Raw genomic sequence first — 20,560 nt, 5'->3', positions numbered from 1 at the left:
ATAAAAAAACTGATCAAATCTAGCCGCGGGATTTAATTATTAATTGGCGGTCTGAAATTTTGTTCTATCTCCAATCCCAATAAAAAAAAAATTATCAAATCTAGCCGCGGGATTTAATTATTAATTGGCAATCTGAAATTTTGTTCCATCTCCCATCCCAATAAAAACACAAACCATTATATATATATATATATATTGAAAAATAATTTTGTAAAAAATTAATTTCTTTATTTTAAATTAATTTCTTTTTATATAGCTAGAAAAGTGTTTTTTTAAAAAAAACAAAATTGCAAATAGGATCAGTCACCTTTCACTTCATTTCAAATACGAATACAAAAACGAAAAGCTCCTCTTCCTCCTCCTGATCCTTCCTGCACTTTCTACCACCTCTTTCCTTATCCAAAATTGAAAACTTCTCCTCCCTCCTTAATGAACACCAATCTCCACCACCTTAAACCACAGCTCCTAAATCCACACCCCTTTTTCTCCCCTAAAAACCCTTACCAATTCCGTTCTTACAAACGACGCCGTCTTAAACCATGTAGCAGCAGCAGCAACTTCCTAGAACCTTTCAAGAACCTTCTATCACAATTCCCGTCACCAAACACTCCCGATATCTTGGCTCCTGCTTTAGGCCTCGCTTCAGGCTTAACTCTCTATCTCTCTCAATCAAACAAATTTTCAAAATCCTCAAACATCGGCGAGTGGATTCTTTTTTCTAGCCCGACGCCGTTTAACCGTTTTGTAATTTTACGCTGCCCTTCAATATCGTTCGAAGGGAGCGAGTTTATAGAAAATGTGAACGATAAGTTAGTTAAAGAGGACAGGCATTTTGTTAGGTTAAATAGCGGGAAAATTGGGGTGGGGAGAGAGAGTAGTGAGGGATTGAAATTGGAGTTTCAAAGAGTGTGTGTTAATACGGAGGATGGTGGTGTTATTTCGCTTGATTGGCCGGCGGATTTGGAGTTGGAAGAAGAACATGGATTGGATACTACTTTGTTACTTGTTCCTGGCACTGCCAAAGGCAGTTCGGAAGACAATGTTAGGTTTTTTGTCGTTGATGCTCTTAAGCGCGGCTTTTTCCCTGTCGTTATGAATCCTAGAGGATGTGCTGCTTCACCAATTACTACGGCAAGGTATTTTCTTTTTTCTATGTTGAATTTGACTGCTTCATTTCTGGTGGTGTGTATAGTGTGAAGCTTTTAGTGCTAAGTGTTGTTTATTTTTGCTTGATAATAACATCTTTAGAAGTAAATGAACATTGAGGAACATGAATTGTTAGTTATAGCTGGACCGTGTGTGATTAGCACTGATATTTGGATGATTGATGTGATCTTATGGGGAAATGCGTGCTGGTAATGGAATAGAAAGGATTTACTATGAGATTCGTGGATAAGAAAGTTATGTGTTTCAGGTTTCTTTTGAATTTTTGTTGCGAAAAGAAGCTGAAAACAGGGCTTCTTAACTACTTCATTTATGTAGGTTATTTACAGCTGCTGACAGCGATGATATCTCCACAGCTATACAGTTCATCAGCAAGGCAAGGCCATGGACGACACTAATGGGTGTTGGATGGGGATATGGTGCGAATATGTTGACAAAATATTTGGCTGAAGTTGGGGAGTGTACACCTCTCACTGCCGCCACGTGCATTAACAATCCTTTTGACTTAGAGGAGGCCACGAGGTGCTCTCCTTATCACGTAGCATTGGATCAGAAGCTCACTGGTGGACTGATAGATATTCTGCAATCTAACAAGGTTGATGATTTCTCTGAATTATTATTATTATTATTTAATTTTTTATTTATTGTTTTGAAGAATGCAAATGGATTGCATCCTTCATCTGTAAGAATAGAAAATTTGTAACTTAAGAGAAATGCTATGCATGATATGAAATGCTTGAACAGATGAACTGTTTAGTATTTAGGTCTATCCTTGTGATGATACGTAGACTTAAATTGTAAAGAATTTTGTAGGAAATTTTTCAAGGAAGAGCAAAGGGGTTTGATGTGGAAAATGCTTTAGTGTCAAAATCTGTTCGTGATTTTGAAAAAGCAATATCTATGGTATCTTATGGCTTTGAGGAAATAGAAGACTTCTATTCAAAATCTAGCACACGAGGCATGGTTGGGAATGTCAAGATTCCAGTTCTTTTTATCCAGGTGCATATTTTGTACTTAAATATCATGCTTCTTTGAAATTCCTTTGCATGTTTCTCATTAAAAGTCTAACCAGCAACAATTCTGTCAAAATATCAGAGTGATGATGGGACAGTGCCGCCGTTCTCCATTCCACACAGTTTGATTGCTGAAAATCCATTTACAAGCCTCCTTTTATGTTCTTGTGTGCCATCTAGTGCTGTAGAAAGTGGCAGAGCTGCTGTATCATGGTGCCAGAATCTTACAATTGAGGTGATTTATTATCTTCACTCTTCTTCAAAACAGAAGATTCATTTGTAGAGTTTGAAACCCTCTCATATATTAGCCTAATTTTGTAGATTGTAGCCATGAAGTTGATCTGTCAACTTTATGTTGTTAGAATTAACTCCTTATGATTAACCAATTGGAACTTATGTTGATGTTCTTCTAAAACCTTTTTTTGTCTTGGCGATTCAGATGGTTAGGGTGTACTGTATATTTCATCTGCTCCTTTTGTTTCTAATGAGTAGTGAGTACTGTACCAGTTTCTTGCATTCTTGGTGGCAGTAATCATGCTAGAACTTGAACTGATACTCTGTAACCTGTGGTGTCTATGATGGGTATTGTTAATAAACCTATGCCAAAATCATTTTTCTTTTTATTTTGATTGAATGATTTGATGGAATTTAATTGTGCTTCTTGCAAGCTAATTATTACCAGTATTCATGTCAAATGTAGTGGCTTATAGCTGTGGAGCTTGGACTTTTGAAGGGTCGTCATCCACTTCTGAAAGATGTAGACGTTAACATCAACCCCTCAAAAGGCCTAACTCCTGTGGAAAGCAGAGATAAACGAGTTGAACTTAATAATCTCTCAAGTCTTTCCCCAACTGACACTAGTGGGTACACCATAGAACCTATAAACAAGATACTTCAAGATATCCAATCAAGATCCAGAAAAGATTCCCAAAGAGATTTAAAACTCGATGAAGAACTGCAAGGAGTGGAAAATGATGCAGTGCAGCAGAGAAGATCTGTTGATGCTGAATTGATAGAACAGGATTCTGCAGATTCTGTAGATATTGAAAATGGTCAAGTGCTGCCAACAGCTCAGGTGGTTATGAATATGCTTGATGTGATGATGCCTGATACTCTGACCAAAGAAAAAAAGAAGAAGGTAATGCTCAGAAGCAATTCTTGCTAATTTTGCCGAGGTTTAAGCATGCCAGTTACCGTTTCAAGGAGACGTGTGTATCTGAAACAAGTATAGAAAGATGCATAATTCTGGAATTTCACCTCTTTTATCATTGTGTGGACTGTGGAAACTGCATTCTGTTTTACTTGTACTCTTTATAATGTTAGGTGTACATTGGATCATAAGTTCCTTTTAAAATAATCTAAAATGTTGTTTGCTTCTTATTTCATTCTCGCTAGAAATTCCAATATCTTCTCAACATTTTTGAAAGTAGTGTCTTAGTGGAGAGATGAAAATGAAAATCATCTGTTAAATTGCTTTCCTTTTGTATGACAATATTTATTGTGAGATGGCTTCCCATAGACATGCCTATTTTATAAGAAAACCACAGCTTCTAACTATCATTATGAAAAAAAGATGGAAAGAAGAAAAAAAGCAGCCAGAATATTTATTATGTTACTGGAGTTCGTTCGCATTTCATACAGACATGGGCCTGTCCTCTAATATATCATATAAGCTAGTTGATTGTGTATACTTTTATCTTCATAATAGCTGGCAGTGCTTTTACCCTTTCCTCTTCGGCAGATGTCCTTAATGACTTCTATTTATGTTAAATTGTGCACGCTGTTTTTTCAGGCACAGAATCCTACAATTTATTCCCTTGATTTAAATATTTTACGGCACATATCTAGGGTATTTTATAACATTGATCTGGTGCTTGTCCAGGTTTTGACTGCTGTGGGTCAGGGAGAGACACTTATTAAAGCTTTGCAAGATGCTGTACCAGAAGAGGTTGTTGGAAAGCTTACGACTTCTGTATCTGGAATTCTGCAAGCTCAACACAGTAACTTAAATGCTAATGGACTACTGAGCATTGGTGAGGTTCCTAATGTTCCTAAAACAAAGATACAGGAAAAAGTCAGAGAAGTATCAAGTGCAGAAGTCACATCTAAAGATCCACATTCTCCAGATCAGATGGAAAGGGCTGAGGATTTGACAGATGGATCTGTTAACAATCATCCTGGGACAGAGAAGTCTGGTGCTGCACCTGAACAGGAGCTTCACTCTTCGAAGAATATACAAAAATCTATTGAAACAAGTCAGTCTCAGGTAATGAGCAGTCAACAAGGTGATCCATCTGGGTCTGACAGGAAGGAACCAAATGAGTCGGGACATAAGAATGAGAGTGATGAGTTTATCAAAGAAAAAGCTGCATCTCACTCTGACAGTAGTGAGAAGGGATTGGAAACCAGCAGTAACCCTAACATCACCAGCCATTCTGAGAAGGCTAGTAGCACGGAAGAAGCAATTGTTGATGAATCCAAAGTTGAACAGGGTGGTGGATCACCTCAAGTAGAAGCAAAAGGGGAGAATAGCACTCAGAAGAATGAAGAGAAAACTGCAGATTCATCAGCTGATCAAAATGGGATAGTTTCAGCCAAAATGACAGAAGAACCTCTTCTACCTGCAGTATCTGCCACTGACTCTCAAACAATTGAAAGGGGTGGAAATGATGATCAGAAAAATGAAGAGAAAACTGCAGATTCATCAGCTGATCAAAATGGGATAGTTTCAGCCAATATGACAGAAGAACCTCTTCCACCTGCAGTATCTGCTACTGACTCAGAAGCAATTGAAAGGGTTGGAAATGGTGATCAGAAGAGGGAAAACAAAACCATGCAACCTGCTCATGATCAAAATAAGCCTCCCACATCTGATTCTAATCCCCCTACTTTCAGCGTTACTCAAGCATTAGATGCCTTAACAGGGATGGATGATTCTACTCAAGTGGCTGTTAACAGTGTTTTTGGTGTGCTAGAAAGCATGATTTCTCAGTTGGAAGAGGAAACAGACCATGAAAACAAAATCAAGAATAAAAATGAGGTTGAGGGTGAGTTAGTTGATTCCAAGCCTAAGAAACTGGAAAACGCTAATCACTCAGGCAAGCAGTCAGACACATTACAGCATCCTCCTGTACATAAGCTCCATGAAAGTGGTGGCAACCAACAGAATGTTGCAAGTAGTGGATTGGTAGAGGAGGAACTCACTGAGGATCCCATTTTGTTTAGTGGGAATGGTACTAGGGGTTCTCAGGGAGATATTGCGAGCAACTATGAAATTAAGGAAGAACAAAAGAAGGATCAATTAGTTAGTGGGAAGCATTTGGCTGGCTATGATGGACATGTAAATAGCATTCCATTGTACGTAACTGCAAATCCATATGGAGACTTTGTACAGAACAAATATTTCCACAGATATCTTCTTTCAAAGATTCCAAATAGCAAGCCACTTGATCTAGATACAACCACTGCTCTGTTGCTTGACTATTTTCCAGAAGAAGGTAAATGGAAGCTCCTAGAGCAGCCAGGAATCACTGGAGAATCTATAGGAGGTGTTACCACCAGTAATGATGCTGGCATAAAGGTTCAGGTCCACTCCTCTGGAAAAGAGAATGATGGAGAAAGTTATATTGAACCATCATATGTAGTATTAGATACTGAAAAGCAACAGGAACCTGTTGAAGAATATAGCACAATGGAAATTTTTACTGAAAATGATGATGGTATATTAGATGAGTTAATAGAGTTTGTGAAAATTGTTGTTTTGGATGCTTTGAGGATTGAAGTTGGTCGCAAACTAGGTGCAGCTAGCAAGAAAGAAATGAAATCCTATTTTGCTAGAGATCTTGAGCTAGTAGCAGATGCTGTGTCTCTGGCCATTGTACGTAACAAGGATCATACTTGGTGCTTGAAAGGTAAATATCATAGAATTGAAGGTGCTGAAGAAAAAGTTGGTACTGTTCATGGAGAGCATATTGTCAAGGCCATTTCATCTTCTGTTCTTAGAACAAATTATCTGAGAAGATTACTGCCAGTTGGTGTCATTATAGGGTCTAGCTTAGCTGCTTTGAGAAAATATTTTAATGTAGCTACAAGGAACGAGAATGACATAAAATCCTCAGGTCAAACCCAAAATCATGGGCAGAAAAGTCAAGACAAGGTCTGCATAAAGGAGATGGATCATGAGCTTACAACCAAAAGTGGTCATAGAACAAGTTTCAACAGTTCAATAACTAGAGAAGGAGAAGAAGCAACATTGAAAACTATAAACAATGATAGAGTGATGGTTGGTGCTGTTACAGCTGCCTTGGGAGCGTCTGCTTTACTAGTTCAGCAGCAGGTAACAGTTAATCTATTTGAGATTCCTTGTATAATTTTCAAATAGCTCTTTGAATTTATATCTTTAACATCTTATTTTTATGAAATGAAGACTGGTCAAAACACTGACTTTCAATATCTCTGTTCTTCAAATATATCTTTGTTGATCTAAATGGCATGCTCCTGTTTGAAATTTTCTTGTTTTCTTTTTCAAGCACCCAGAAGTTTAGATTGCTGTCCTCTTTCTGAGAATGTGGAAACAGAGAGACAGAGAGATACAGCACTTTTGTTTTCAAGACACTATTATATTCCTTCTATATGCAGCTTTCTTTCTAGGGTTCAGGGTATTTATGGTGTGTGCCCAAATAACTGAGTGTTTGTAACATCCTCAATGAGATTAATATTAAAATTTTGGATATAATAAAAGCACCCGAAAGAGTACCAGGACAGTAGATGTCAAAAACAAAGTACAAAGAGTGATAGCAGATAGTAATTCCACCTTGGAAGCTGCACCTAAGCTCAAAACCTAAATAGTATCGCCGGTTGCATGTAAAGGAGCATCCAGGAACTACCTGTCATTGTTTATATCAACTGTGTTTCTCTCTCTTTTTTCCCTTCTCTGTTTTATTTTGGATATTTGCAAACTTCTTGATGCCTATTGTTACATTTAACTGTTAAGGATCCAAGCAATTCCAAGGAAGGTGGGGAAAGTTCATCCAAGTTCTTGAAGGAAAGAGGAAATCTTCTAAAGCCAGCTGAAAAGCTGGAGGTAACGGAGTCTGAAAAAAACCCGAACATTGTTACGAGCCTTGCTGAGAAGGCCATGTCCGTTGCTGGTCCGGTGGTTCCTACGAGGGAAGATGGTGGAGTAGATCAAGAAAGGTATTATAATTATATCCTATACATATTAGTCCGGTGAACAGACATACCGGTATATCTATATTCCTGAAGTTCATATGAATGTTTCAATGTCAATAGGCTGGTTGCAATGTTAGCTGACTTGGGACAAAAGGGTGGCATGTTGAAGCTAGTTGGTAAAATTGCTTTGCTTTGGGGTGGTATACGTGGTGCTATGAGTCTGACAGACAAACTGATTATGTTTCTGCATATAGCTGAACGCCCCTTGTACCAGAGGTAAGCTAGTTTTCTAAACATCCTTGTCTGCTGTTTGTCCTCTCTTTTTTTTTCCTTCGACCTTTCCCTTTAGGAATTTGTGTTGAAATAACATAATGTTAATTTAATAACTGAACATCATAAGAGGTGAATGTTGTTGTTGCCGACTTTATTAAAATCTCTGGCAAATTGAACCTATGTATTAAAAAATCTTTGGCAAAGAGTTTATATAATTTTGCAAAGTAATCTTCAGACTTGTGTTAGGTTTGATAGAAGGGGTTAATTCCCTTTAAGGTAGAAATTTCATAAATATTCTGAGTTATGTTATGTTTAGTAGAGTGGTTAGAGTTTTAGGTTGAAAGTTTTACTCAACGGTTTTTGTTCACTGGGATTTTCCCATGGAGCGTATTAAGCCTTTTCTAATTGTTTATGCTCGAGGAGGAAGTCTTTGAAAAAATTTCTAGTTTTATTATCAATGTTTTGTTTTTTATCACTGGTTGATAAAATAGTTGATGAATTGGTCACATGTTGAATATTTTTTGTTTTAACAGATTGCTTGGTTAGCATATTAAATTAGTTGACAAGTTTAATGAATTGTATTTTTGTGTTGCTAATCATGTTAGTGAGCAAGATTGTTTTTACTGAATCTTTTCTCCTCGTGCTTTCTTTGTTAAGGGTTCTTGGGTTTGCTGGCATGGTGCTTGTTCTTTGGTCACCGATCATTGTTCCATTGCTTCCCACTCTTGTACTGAGCTGGACAACGAGCAACCCCTCCAGATTTGCTGAGTTTGTTTGCATTGTTGGCCTCTATACTGCTATTATGATACTTGTTACGTTATGGGGCAGAAGAATACGTGGATATGAAGATCCACTAGAGCAATACGGGTTAGATTTGACTGCATTGCCTAAGGTATGGTTGTAAATTAACTGTGTGCCATATTGGCTCTAGGTTTTTATGCCAGGGATAAACTTTTAGCTATGTCTTTCCCAACTGTGCAAAAAAAAGTATTTACAAGTTTGTTGTCTCCTGATTGCACAATGGACAACTCATCAAGAAAGATTTCAGCTCATTTTACCCTTCGTTTTTATTTCTTCTCCTTTCAAGTTGCCGTTAATTATTGCTTCTTTTCACAAAATCCACTACCATGTTGTCTTTTCGGTATCGTGTGCTTTTCTGATACATGCTCTTCATCAGTTTCACTATTCATCAATGACTAATTTGTGCATCCCCAGTTTCGTGACGGAAGTGTTTTGGTATCATATTCCTTTCCTTTAGAATTCTGGCAAAGTTGAGGTCCTGGAAACAGATGAATACAGATTAATATTCTTTTGGAACCATTTAAATTAGAAAAAAGTGATCTCATAATGTTTTGGCTATTGCTTGCAGATCCAAAAATATTTGTGGGGCTTGATTGGAGGAGTCCTGCTTGTTGCATCAATACAGTCCCTAAATGCTTTACTGGTTTGTGTGAGTTTCTCTTGGCCGTCAGGCATTCCTTCATCTTCCTTAGATGCCATGACATGGCTCAAAATGTATGTGCAAATGATTATGCTAGCTGGTCGAGGAATTATAACGGCAACAGGCATTGTGCTGGTTGAAGAATTACTTTTCAGGTCATGGTTGCCTGAAGAAATTGAAGCAGATGTTGGCTATCATCAAGCAATTATTATTTCAGGACTGGCATTCTCTCTTTTCCAGAGGTATATTATTTATTACCATTTAGAGAATATCAAAGTTCCTCTTCCGTCTGGGATATTATCGCCATATTCTTCTCTTCTAGCTCTCCCACCCTAGCTTTTTTCATCCTGTTATTTTATGGTGAATGATTCGTTTCACTAAAACACACCTCAAGCACACTACACCACATAGACCCCTTTTTTTTTTGCGTTTCAAAAGTATTTTAAAAAAAATTTAAAATTTTTTTATTTTTTTCCTTACTTCAAATTAATATTTTTTAGTGTTCCAGATCATTTTGATGTGCTGGTGTCAAAAATTATTTTTAAAAAATAAAAAAAATATTATTTTGATGTATTTTCAAGTGAAAAACATTTTGAAAAGCAACCGTTACCACACTCTCAAACAACATTTGTATCTTTTCTAATCCCTCCCATCCTTGTTGTAAGGCAATATTTGATCCCAAATCACCGTTGTATTGCATCAAGTGATTTTACCAACGATGATGCTAGCCAATACTCGCGACAAGAATTGTTATTGAAAGGAAGATGTTCCTTTGAAAAAGTTCCTTCTTGCATGATCATCAATTTTTGATATTGTAGACACAATTTTCTTAAAATTTTTATTTCTACAGATATAGGAATTTAAATCTCAAAGTCAGATGGTCATTGCCAGTCACGTGAGAATCTTTCTCCAATTTTGTTTTTTCAGGTCTGTCTGGGCAGTGCCAGGGCTTTGGCTTTTTTCCTTGGCTCTTGCAGGGTTTCGGCAAAGAAGCAAAGGCAGCCTGTCCATTCCAATCGGGTTGAGGACGGGGATAATGGCTTCTAGTTTTGTTTTACAAACAGGAGGCCTTTTGACCTATAAGCCCAACTATCCTGTTTGGGTAACTGGGACTCATCCACTACAACCTTTCAGTGGGGCAATTGGTCTTGCATTCTCTTTATTGATGGCCATATTTCTCTATCCATGGCAACCTCTAGAAGAGAAGAGCTTGGGAAGGGCCACGCAGGGATGAATAGCGAAATTTGTTAATAGAGCAAGAGCAGATATGGGGTAATGCTAGCCCCCACATTTGTGATTTGCGTTCCAGAATGATAAGATCGTTTGAAAGAAGATAAAAAGGTGGTGGTGGAGAAAGGAAACGGAGACATGCTAGCCAGCATGCGGAAGAGCAAGTAAGGCCCGGCTCTCTTGTTGTTTATAAATAAATACCACTAAACCGAGTAGCAATGGCGGACCACCCAGTATCCACTGCCCATGAAAAAGAGAACACAAAAGGCAGGAGGCATTGCTGTATACGGCGTACGGTCTGTAAATCTCGAAAGGTAAAAAGCAATGCATTTTTCTAAGTAGCTTGTATATAAAAGTTTTGACTTCTACCCTGAGGGCGTCATCAATAAACAGGTAAAGGGGTTTGTTACCGTTTGTGGATTGTGATTAATATAGTTCTTTGCAAAAAATTTTTACATCATTATTAATACATGATAATTTTTTGGTTCATGATCTATTGTTGCTCAACAGTCTCTGGCCCTGCAGGCTTCAGCACTTGATGAAACTGGTTTCCGTCTATTGGAAAGAATGTCTTTGTGATCATTTCAAAGGAAAAGAAAATGGCAAATAGATTTTAGATTTAAATATTCTCAGTTGAAAAGAATTCACTCGACTTCTTTTTAAAATTGTTTTTGACAATACAATTATATCTTGAGATAACAAGAAACGCATTTTCTATTTATACCCTCTAAAAAAAATTGAAAATATAATAATAGTTGTTTTTTAAATAAAAATATTATTTAAAAAAATAATTTTAATTATTTTTCAAAGTATTTTTTATTTGAAAATAAATTAAAAAAAATATATTTTTTATTTAAAAAAAATTAAATTTAGCCATATTAGGTCCTAGTCATTCCTTTGAGCCCTCGAGGATTTGTAGAGAACAGCGCGGAGTTAGGCAAACCACAGGCCAAACTTATTTTTGTCTTTATATAATGATGAAGAATAGCCATCAACTTCCAATCTCGAGTATTGAGGAGAAATACAGGAATTGATGTTGGATCATTTCCCATGATTTCCAATCTCAAGAGACAGAATTTGCAAGAAATGGATAGAGGGGATGATGAACTCAAAAGACACAATCTTTACTGAAATTCAAGAGGCAGCATGATGAAAAGAAAAGGAAAGACAAAAAAGATACACACAGAAAGGAAAAACAAAAAAACAAAAAGAAGATCAAAGCCTTTCTTGTCCAATCACTATCGTGAAATGACACCATTATTCTGGACCCGGAACCCGACTCAAACCAACCCATGTTTCCTTGATTTCTCCAGCTCCATTTACTCGATAGTCAAAGGAACAGAATCAGCCTGAAAGGTAATGAAAGAATATTCATCAGTATCATCAAATAAACCTCTGCAGGAGCGAATGGTAAATCATAAATGCTTGCACACCCTGGAGATTGGAGAATAATCTTACCAATTTGCGATATTTGAGTGCATAGAACATTTCCAGATAGCGACGGCTCTCACGATGATCAAGGTTGGAAACATGCTTCCAGAAGCCATAAACTCCTGTGAGAGTCAGGAGCCTTTGAGAGTAAATTTTCCAGGTATACCTGAAAAAGCAAGTAACGAGAGACAATTTAGCAAAACTTCATTATAACAGCTTGGAAACAGAGTTGTAGAGTGAAGGTGGTGGTGAGCTTACTTCTCTTGGATTCGCTGCAGGCCTCCCTGGGAGATTTTGTCCCAGTAACTGGGATCAGCCTTGCACTTCTCAAAGAAGTCAACAAGGAGTTCAGCAGCCTGTACTCCGTGGTAAGGATCAATATGGAATCCGGATTTTCCATGCACAATGATCTCAGCAGGACCACCATTGCAAGTAGCAAAGGTTGGCAAACCACATGTCATGGCCTCAACAACAGTCAATCCAAAAGCCTCATACAAAGCAGGCTGCACGAAAGCTCCCTTGGTATCACAAATGTATCGGTAGAGCTCTCCATTCCTCACGCGGTTCATCTGAGAAGAAATCCATCTGAACTGGCCATTCAATTTGTATTTCTCTATATGACTGTACATTTTCTTCATCTCAGCTTGCTCTTCTATATCTTTAGACTCCTTTCTTCTATCACCACCAACTACAACAAGATTAGCTAATTCGCGCAGCTTGGTATTCTTTCCATACCATTCTACAAGACCAGTTAAATTCTTAACTCTGTCCAGCCTCGCCATGGTGAATAGAATTGGCTTGTTGCGGTCTTTTAGCACACATCTGTTGAACGATAAAAATAAGTGATGAGTTATTGCATCTCTTCTTTATCCAGGAACTTTTCCAAGAACTACATAAGAAATTTATGTGGAAAGTAAAAGAGATAGAAACTTACAAGTGCTCGTCGTTCTCAACGGAGCTGTAAAGAAGTTCTTCAATTTCTTCATGGAAAGAAGTCAACCTAAGTTTCTTCTCAGTGTAAGGGAAGTATATGCTCTCGTCAGCACCAGGGGATACAATGTTGAATTTGGGATCAAATACATCGATACCATGAACAACTCTGTAGAGGCCAGGGAGAGTGAAAGCAGTGTGGCTCTCGTACTGTCCAACAGTATCCTTGCTGAAATAGTGGAACAGTACATGTTAGATGCAATCGAAGAATCGTTCACGATAATAATAATCAGGGGAGACATCATATCACCTTCCAGCAATCTCTTGGAATGTGCTGGTGATGATGAAATCTGTATGGTTCATGGCAAAAAGATCAGCTGTAAACTGGCATGAAAAGTGGTACTTTTCATCAAACTTCTTCCAGTAAATATCTGAATCTGGGTACTTTGTTTTTTCTAGAGCATGTGCAATAGTGCACTGCAGAAAACATAGCAAAAACAAAGAGAATTGTTAATTTGTTATGCTACAGGATGAAGAAAAAACGCTGCAAAAAACAAGAAAAGATCAGGGCAAACCTCTGTAACACCTAATTTGTGTGCTAGCAAGGAGGCAACAACGTTTCCATCACTGTAATTTCCAATGATCAGATCAGGCTTTCCCTGCAACTCCTTAGCAATTTCAGCAGCAACATCCTGAAAAAAACAAGATATCATCTTAGCACATGAAGATAAATGTAGTAAGACTTTGAGAACGGATTACTTTGGGGAAACAATAAGGAAATAATACCTCAGTGAAAGTTTCTAGGTATGGCCAAACTTCAAAGCGAGAGATCCATTTCCGGACCATTCCCTTTTCATCTCTGAAGGGAACTCGAAGAATATCACAATGCTCCGATCCATAGACTTTCTCCAGACGTTGTCCACAAGTGGTTCCTACTGCATCAGGGAGCAGTCGAGTAATCTGCAAACACGGGAAAAAAAGACAGATTAAGCACCAAAGAATGTAATAACATTTTATACAAAGGAAAAACTGTTAAAATACTTCCTAAAGCTTGGAAATTAAACTTACAATGAGAATTCGGGGGGTGATATCAAGTCCTTGCTGCTTGATACGCAGAAGCATTTCACTCTCCAAGGCACGAACTTGATCCAAAATGTAAACAACCTAGTAGAAAGTAATATGCAAGCCAGATCAGGTAAGTTTTCATTAGAGTATGCACGAAGATAAAGATTAGACTAGGCTTGTGAATTAACCTGGCCTCCGGTATCAGGATACCCCAAAACATTGTCTTGGGCGAAGTATCCATGAGGGGACATGATCACAACATTGAAGACCATAGGAATTCTGCCAAGGAAAGTTTCAAGAGTGCAGGGATCTGGTGCCTCAAGAAGATCCAAAAGAAGTTGAATCATCTGAAGAACACGCTCAGCAGTATTGCCCCATCCTCTCTCTAAGCCGATCTCCTGGAACTTGTGTTCGAATTGAGAGTATGGAGTCTCAGGTTTCAGAGAAGACAGATATTCCTCGGCCTTCCTCAGAACATATTGCAGAGAGTCTAGGTTATGAATTCTGTCATTCAGCATCATATTCTGCACAAGAATATACAAAATGTTATCAGGTTTTACAGGATCTAATTCCGCAGTAAGCTATCCTTGCTTAAATTACAGATTCTAGACATGATTATCAGACATTACAAGATTCTAGTAAAACCATCAGTTGCTTATATCCTAAAGTTTGATCCGAGCAAATTAAGATCTTGGAGTTTAAGTTTTCATTTGTGCAAGTTATCCTAGGAGTTACTTTAAATCCTGGAACTTGGATACTGTATCAAGCATACCTTCCCCTTGTGACAGTGCACCTTGAGAAATGCAAGCAGGGGGTGCAGGCTTTCCTTGTCATGGAACAACTTAGCTGAAAGGTGGCGGTTGAGGAACTCAACACCGTTACCAATGTACTTCGAAAGAGTTGGGCGAGGGAAAGATGCACTGAATGGTTCAAAGTCCAATTCAAGCACGAAGTTGCCATTGGAGCTGCATTATCAGATCGACTAACATTGTCAAAATCAAAGCATAAACGTACAGAACAAGAAATTGAGAGAACTCAATTAAAAGCTAGCGTCTAATCAATACTCTGACTTACCCTCCATCAACAAGTTCCTCCTTGAAATGAAGATACTCAGCAACACGCAACTCCTCAACAACAAGTGCTTGGACATTCACTCTGACGTACTCCCAGACACCAGGCCTTGGGCGCACAGCAAGGGCAACCCATGGAGGCAAAACAATTGCTTCCTAAAACAACAGAATAAAAAAAAAAAAACAGTTAGAGAAAATTCCCAAAACTTAGGATATAACAGGAAAAAAAAAGGCATGTGTGATCAAGGGAGTCACCTGTGTGGATCTGAGAACTTCAGAAAAAGCACCACCCGCCAATATCTTCCTGATCTCTTCAGGGATTGCTTCAAACTCAGCAATAATCTGGTGGTGTTGAAGAATTCCTTTTCCCTTGCCTTCAATCCTGTAACACAAATTGTCCAAAATATGCTGTAATAAATCTACATCCTTAACAAGCTGCACCAAAAATGTAAGCATGACCCTCTTTACACCACTCCATAAATCAAAACCAAAAAAGAGAGCATGGTTACCTGGTCAGTAAGGCAACAATCTCGTTGCGATGAGTCTTGAGGGTCTCATCCAAACGTTCACGAATGCTTTGGACACGAGTAAGTACAGACATAGCTCCTTAAGAAAAACAGAAATCAAGTTTTAAGTACTAGGTAGTAATAACAGATACAAGAATAAAAAACCAGCAAGAACTCTCAACTATTTGTAAGGATTATAATAGCTGGTAATCAACATGAATAAAGTCAAGAACAACAGAGGAAAAACCACATTATTCTAGAAGACTAGAAATTTCCAAACCTACCTCTCACCTCACCCACCATACTTCAAAAAAAAAATTAATACTTGGGTGAAGAGTGAATGGTTGAACTACGATTACATATCTTAAATAATGCTAGAAAACAATTAACATAAAAAATAAAAATCAACCAGTGACTAAGGAATTCAATAGGTTTCCATAACAAAAGGAATAAAAGAAAGCAGAACATATTATTTGTAGCTAGCAGGAATAACGTTGGAAGTGCAAAATACCAATAAGGGGTTATTCCTAAAAACCTTGCTGATGAAAGCAGAAAGCTCTCATGCAACAAGAAGAAATCAGAGAAAATTATTCGGCAAGAAGCAAAACACATCAATCATCAAAAGTAAAGAGAGAAGAGAGAAAATTCTCCTTGTGGAATATTTAAAGCTTGATTCAGTCAAATATAGATAAATAAATAGTTCAGACATAACAAGGGAATTTAAACTTGAATTCTTGACATTGAACGTTGAAAACACAGCAGAGTTTTGTCAGCACCATGACAAAATTTTAGGTTTCTTTTCATTTTTGGAGGTCATGGTACAACAGCTTTTAGTTCTTACAACATTATTCTGCATTTTCATCGGATCATGATGAACAGTACTGGTTCAGCATTATACAGACTCATGATCTGCACAAGTTCTTCTAATAAACATTTTTGCTGAAGAAAAGACCAAACTGTAATTCAATGTTTTCTTGTAATAAAAACTATAAGATGGTATCAATAGAAAGGAAAGGAAAAAAAAAAAAAAAACTTGGGAACACAGTGAGACCAGAAGAAGGAAGAAAACTAACTAACCAAACGCAACAAAGGCAACAGAGAAGGAAGTGGAATGAATGATGCAAAGGCTTAGCCTTTGCTGAAAATTTATAGCGAAAAGAGCTTGAGAAGAAAAGGAAGGAGGTAAATCTTTAAAGTTTTACAGTTCATAAGATTTTGTGTGTATTTGGAAAGTTACCGTGTGTTTTTTAAAATAATGTTTTATTTAAAAATATATTATAATATTTTTTATATAAAACATCAAAACTATAAAAAAATAATTTAATGTTTTTTTATACTTTTAAAAAGAACCTGTGAATAAAAATAGTCTGAAACACCCTGTTCACCAAGGTCAATCTTCTCATAGTCTGTAATCTTTTCTTGTTTTAGGCATTCTTCGTGAATGAGGGGTCAATCATGTTTTTTAAACTTTTTAAATTTATTTAAAAAAACCCTTCAAATTAACATTTTTTTAATGTTTTTTATTATTTTAATACACTAATATTAAAAATTTTAAAAAATATTATTTTAATATATTTTTAAATAAAAATATTTTTAAAAATCACATATATCACCCTCCCAACTATTCTTATAATTTCTTTCACTTTTTTTTAAGATAAAATAATAAAAAATAATAAAGTGATTTAATTTGTACGGTATTAACCGTTTTATGCAGCTACTAGTAAATAAATGGAGAAAAATATAAATACTTCATACTCCATGAATGCAGCAGTCAGGGAGCCCGTGGGGCTCAAGCCAAATTAAAGATATTTTAAGTTGTGGTTTTGTGTTTTTAAATTGTTTTGAGATTATTTTAATATGATAATATTAAAAATAATTTTTAAAAATTATAAAAAAATAATATATTTCTAAAAAAACATTTTTAAAAATAACCATATTGCAATCCCAAACAATACATACAGCCACGAAGGAATGTTTTTGTATTTTGAAACATATTTAAATAATTTTGTATTATTTTTTAAAATTTATTTTTAATATTAAGGTATTAAAATAAATATAAAGAAATAGAAACACGTGGCCTGCGGCGGTTCAGTGAAAAATGGAAATTAGGAGTGGGATTATAATGTAGGGACACTAGTAAAGCTTGCAGGCAGTAGGTGGGAACAACATAGTATGATGAAGATAATGATGCTTTACTGGCGTTGATAATCAACCAAAGACTTTTAGGAGCGAGTGAGTGTTACTTGCTGTTGCATGGTCCCAATTTACGAATGATAATTAGAAAAATAATTCAGTTTTGTATTTAGTAGCAGTGATGGTTTTTTAAAATAATTTTTATTTAAAAATATATTAAAATAAAAAAAATTATTTATATGACATCTAGCGAATAAAAAAATCTAATATTAATAAAAAATATCAAAATTTAATAAAATATCATTTGAAAAGTGGTTGCAAATAACATGTTATAACTAGAAGCAGCTAAGATTTCCTGCCAAAAATCAAAACATTTAGTGTAGTTAGAGAGTACCGTAGTTTATATTTTGATGTGTTTTGCAAAAATATATTAGTACTAGAAAAATTAAATTATTTTTTTAGTATTATTTTCTGATTTTTAATATTCTAATATTAAAAATAAACAAATATATAATAAAAAAATATTTTAATATATTTTAAACCAAGAAAAAAAAACTTTTTAAGAACAAATTTCACCACAATCTTATTCACAGAAGAAATGAGCAGAATACTTTGCTCGAGAAAGTTGAGGATCTTTACCTTGAGCTTAATGCCACGATATATATATAATATAATATATATATATATATATATATAAGCTGAAACTACTTGAAGGAGATGGTATAGGTAGCTAATTAACAACAAAGCCTTCAACAAGACGAGGGAAGGCAAATCCTGGACAGTAAAAATACACAGAAAAAACGCAAGCAAGAAAGCAAGGGGGAGGAGCTTGCAATGGCAAGTGAGGATGGATAGAAGAGGGAAGAACTAGACCCTTTTATACAAGATGAGGAACGAGAAGATGGCCTTGCCTGCCTACACCTTCCTCCCTCCCTCCCTCCCTCGCTCTTGGTTTATGTGGTGCATGAATTTGACAAAAAAAAATAAAAATAATTAGACTAGTGGTGGTGCCTCCCTCTCTATTCGTGAAAACCACCCTCCGTCATTACTGCTTAACCTTCCTGTGGTTTCTTTGTCCCTTTCACAAAACCGCTTTTCTTTTTTCTCTCCATTTCTTCCTTTATCGTATCAACTTGCTTTCTTTTAATGTATCATTCTTTATTGTTGTTCGTTGAAAGTTAGCCCCTTAGAAGATAAAACCCCTTTTTCTAATTACTTGTTGAATTTGATTTGTACATAAATACTTTAATATTATTACTTGTTTTTCTGTGGTTCTCTGTGGCATTTGACTCAGGGATGCTTGCTCCCCTGTAGCTTGTTTTTTTCAAGTCAATATATGGCACGCATGGAGCGGGAGTAACTGTTTTTTAAAGTTTTTTTTTTTGTTTAAAATATATTAAAATATTAATTTAAAAAAAAATAATTTTTGTATTAAAATAATCCAAAAATAAAAAATATATTTTTTTTAGAACAATACTCGTATTTTATCCGTTACATGTCAGCTAAAGTATCTATGAAAAAAAAATATCTACGTATTTGATTCAGGTTAAGTTAGGTATTCTTGTGTTAGGATTAAATTTTCAATATTTAGGTGAAAGTAACAAACGGTACGCCAATTACGGTACGTTGGTGGGGTCAAGCTTCTGGATGAGTAGAAGATACGGAACAAAACTGGAGATCCTGCACTTTGTGACGTGGTAATTTTGATTGGATTAATATTCGAACCTGAGGGAACCGGACGGAAGGCTGAGATAATTTATATTTTATCGGATGATGTGTGGCCCCCACGTGTCAGCCTATGACAAAAGTGGGAGACAGCGAGGCCTGGATCGCCATTGGTTAGGACATCATCAGTCTGACATGGCACCATCACCGACAACATTGCTTAATTTATTACGAAGCTTATCCAAATTCCTTGATTTGTTTTTTATTTTTCTTAGACATACGAAACGAAGAAGTAATAAGCTATGACTGGTAGATGGATGGATGGATGGATGGATGGATGTCATAACATCTCCATTATAAGTCCTCTTATGTAATCACAGTTATGTCTGATGTTTGTTTTGAAGAGGTTAAAAGATCGTACATTATGAGATGATGTTTAAAGTTAAAGTTAGATGTATAAAAATAAATATATATTTTTTTAAATGATTATATTGAGAGAGAGAGAGTTGTGCTGCTATGCGACCCCGGTGACAGACAGCGCCCAGCTGCTTCAAATTTAAGAGAATCCATTGGCTATGCTGGTGGCTACTCATTTGTGGTTTTGGGCCCATAGTATATACGAACGCTTGTTTATAGTCATGGCTTTGGGATTAACTACGGAGGTTGCCATTTGGCATTTGCGCATGTTACTTGTGTACTTTCTCCTTTTGGTTAGCAAGTTTTGGCCCTTATACTGCATTGGCTTCTGCAATTTGATGAATTCGAGTTTGTTTGGCTGGGCAGTTCAATTTTTTTTTTTTTAAAGTAAATTTTTTTAATTTAAAAATATTTTTTTATTTTTTTCAAGTTATTTTAATGTGCTGGTATAAAATTAACTCAAACACCCTCAAGAAAAATAGAAAAATGGTGAGACCGAGTGAGCCCACAACAATAAAAAAAACTGATTTTTTATTAAATTTTGAATTTTTTTTGTTTAAAAATTTTTGAATTGTTTTGATATACTGATGTAAAAAATTAATTTTAAAAAAATTAAAAAATATTATCTTAATATATTTTCAAAAAAAACAACTCTTTCCGCATCCTGATAAAAAAAGAAAGAGGATGAAACAGGAGATCCCACAAAACAACAACAACAACAACAAAAAAATATAGAAAAAAGAAAAAGAAAAATGTGAGGCCACATTAAAAATATGAACGAATTAGAGATACAACAAATTCAATAGTGACTTTGAACTAGTTCATCAGTTCTGGTGGAAACGGGACAAGATATTATGCTGCTCTCTACATTGGTGTCCTGGAGTTGTCAAATTTTGACAGGTAGGCTCAGCACAGCATTGTAGGTCCCATTCTCAACTTCGCCGAATTCTCTAATTAATACTGGCCCTTTTTTTCTTGTTAGGATCATAGTTAATCCATAATACACGAAATTATAGGAGAAAAAGACTCGCGATCGTTGACTTTTTCCTT

At 36.1% G+C, this 20,560-nt stretch overlaps 2 protein-coding genes across 5 annotated transcripts; one reads left to right on the top strand and one right to left on the bottom strand.

Moving 5' to 3' along the window:
• The first annotated feature begins 301 nt into the window (after window positions 1-301).
• LOC18100285 (uncharacterized) lies at window positions 302-10,782 on the top strand. Its single transcript, XM_024602884.2, has 11 exons — window positions 302-1,136; window positions 1,483-1,759; window positions 1,978-2,163; window positions 2,260-2,412; window positions 2,878-3,315; window positions 4,060-6,513; window positions 7,171-7,373; window positions 7,470-7,625; window positions 8,280-8,514; window positions 8,992-9,305; window positions 9,991-10,782. The coding sequence occupies exons 1-11, from the start codon at window positions 430-432 to the stop codon at window positions 10,295-10,297; spliced, it is 5,430 nt and encodes a 1,809-aa protein (XP_024458652.2). The 5' UTR covers window positions 302-429; the 3' UTR covers window positions 10,298-10,782.
• A 614-nt stretch (window positions 10,783-11,396) lies between these two features.
• On the bottom strand, window positions 11,397-18,277 carry LOC18100284 (sucrose synthase). Of its 4 annotated transcripts, none has more exons than XM_024603048.2 (14): window positions 18,068-18,277; window positions 15,299-15,395; window positions 15,045-15,171; window positions 14,794-14,945; window positions 14,492-14,684; window positions 13,908-14,243; window positions 13,723-13,818; window positions 13,441-13,614; window positions 13,230-13,346; window positions 12,965-13,131; window positions 12,659-12,883; window positions 11,983-12,546; window positions 11,752-11,890; window positions 11,397-11,642 (listed from the first exon to the last, which is right to left on the bottom strand). In XM_024603048.2, exons 2-14 carry the CDS (start codon window positions 15,388-15,390, stop codon window positions 11,613-11,615), a joined length of 2,412 nt encoding a protein of 803 aa, XP_024458816.1. In that variant the 5' UTR covers window positions 15,391-15,395; window positions 18,068-18,277; the 3' UTR covers window positions 11,397-11,612. The 4 variants fall into 4 exon arrangements, with proteins under 4 accessions (XP_024458816.1, XP_006381564.1, XP_024458814.1 ...); XM_006381502.3 differs by lacking the exon at window positions 18,068-18,277 and adding an exon at window positions 16,373-16,484; XM_024603046.2 differs by lacking the exon at window positions 18,068-18,277 and adding an exon at window positions 15,831-15,873.
• Window positions 18,278-20,560: the final 2,283 nt, after the last annotated feature.

The sequence above is a fragment of the Populus trichocarpa genome, chromosome 6 (assembly GCF_000002775.5).
Source record: "Populus trichocarpa isolate Nisqually-1 chromosome 6, P.trichocarpa_v4.1, whole genome shotgun sequence".
NCBI classification, from domain to species: domain Eukaryota; kingdom Viridiplantae; phylum Streptophyta; class Magnoliopsida; order Malpighiales; family Salicaceae; genus Populus; species Populus trichocarpa.
This window is presented reverse-complemented; position numbering and strand designations above follow the sequence as displayed.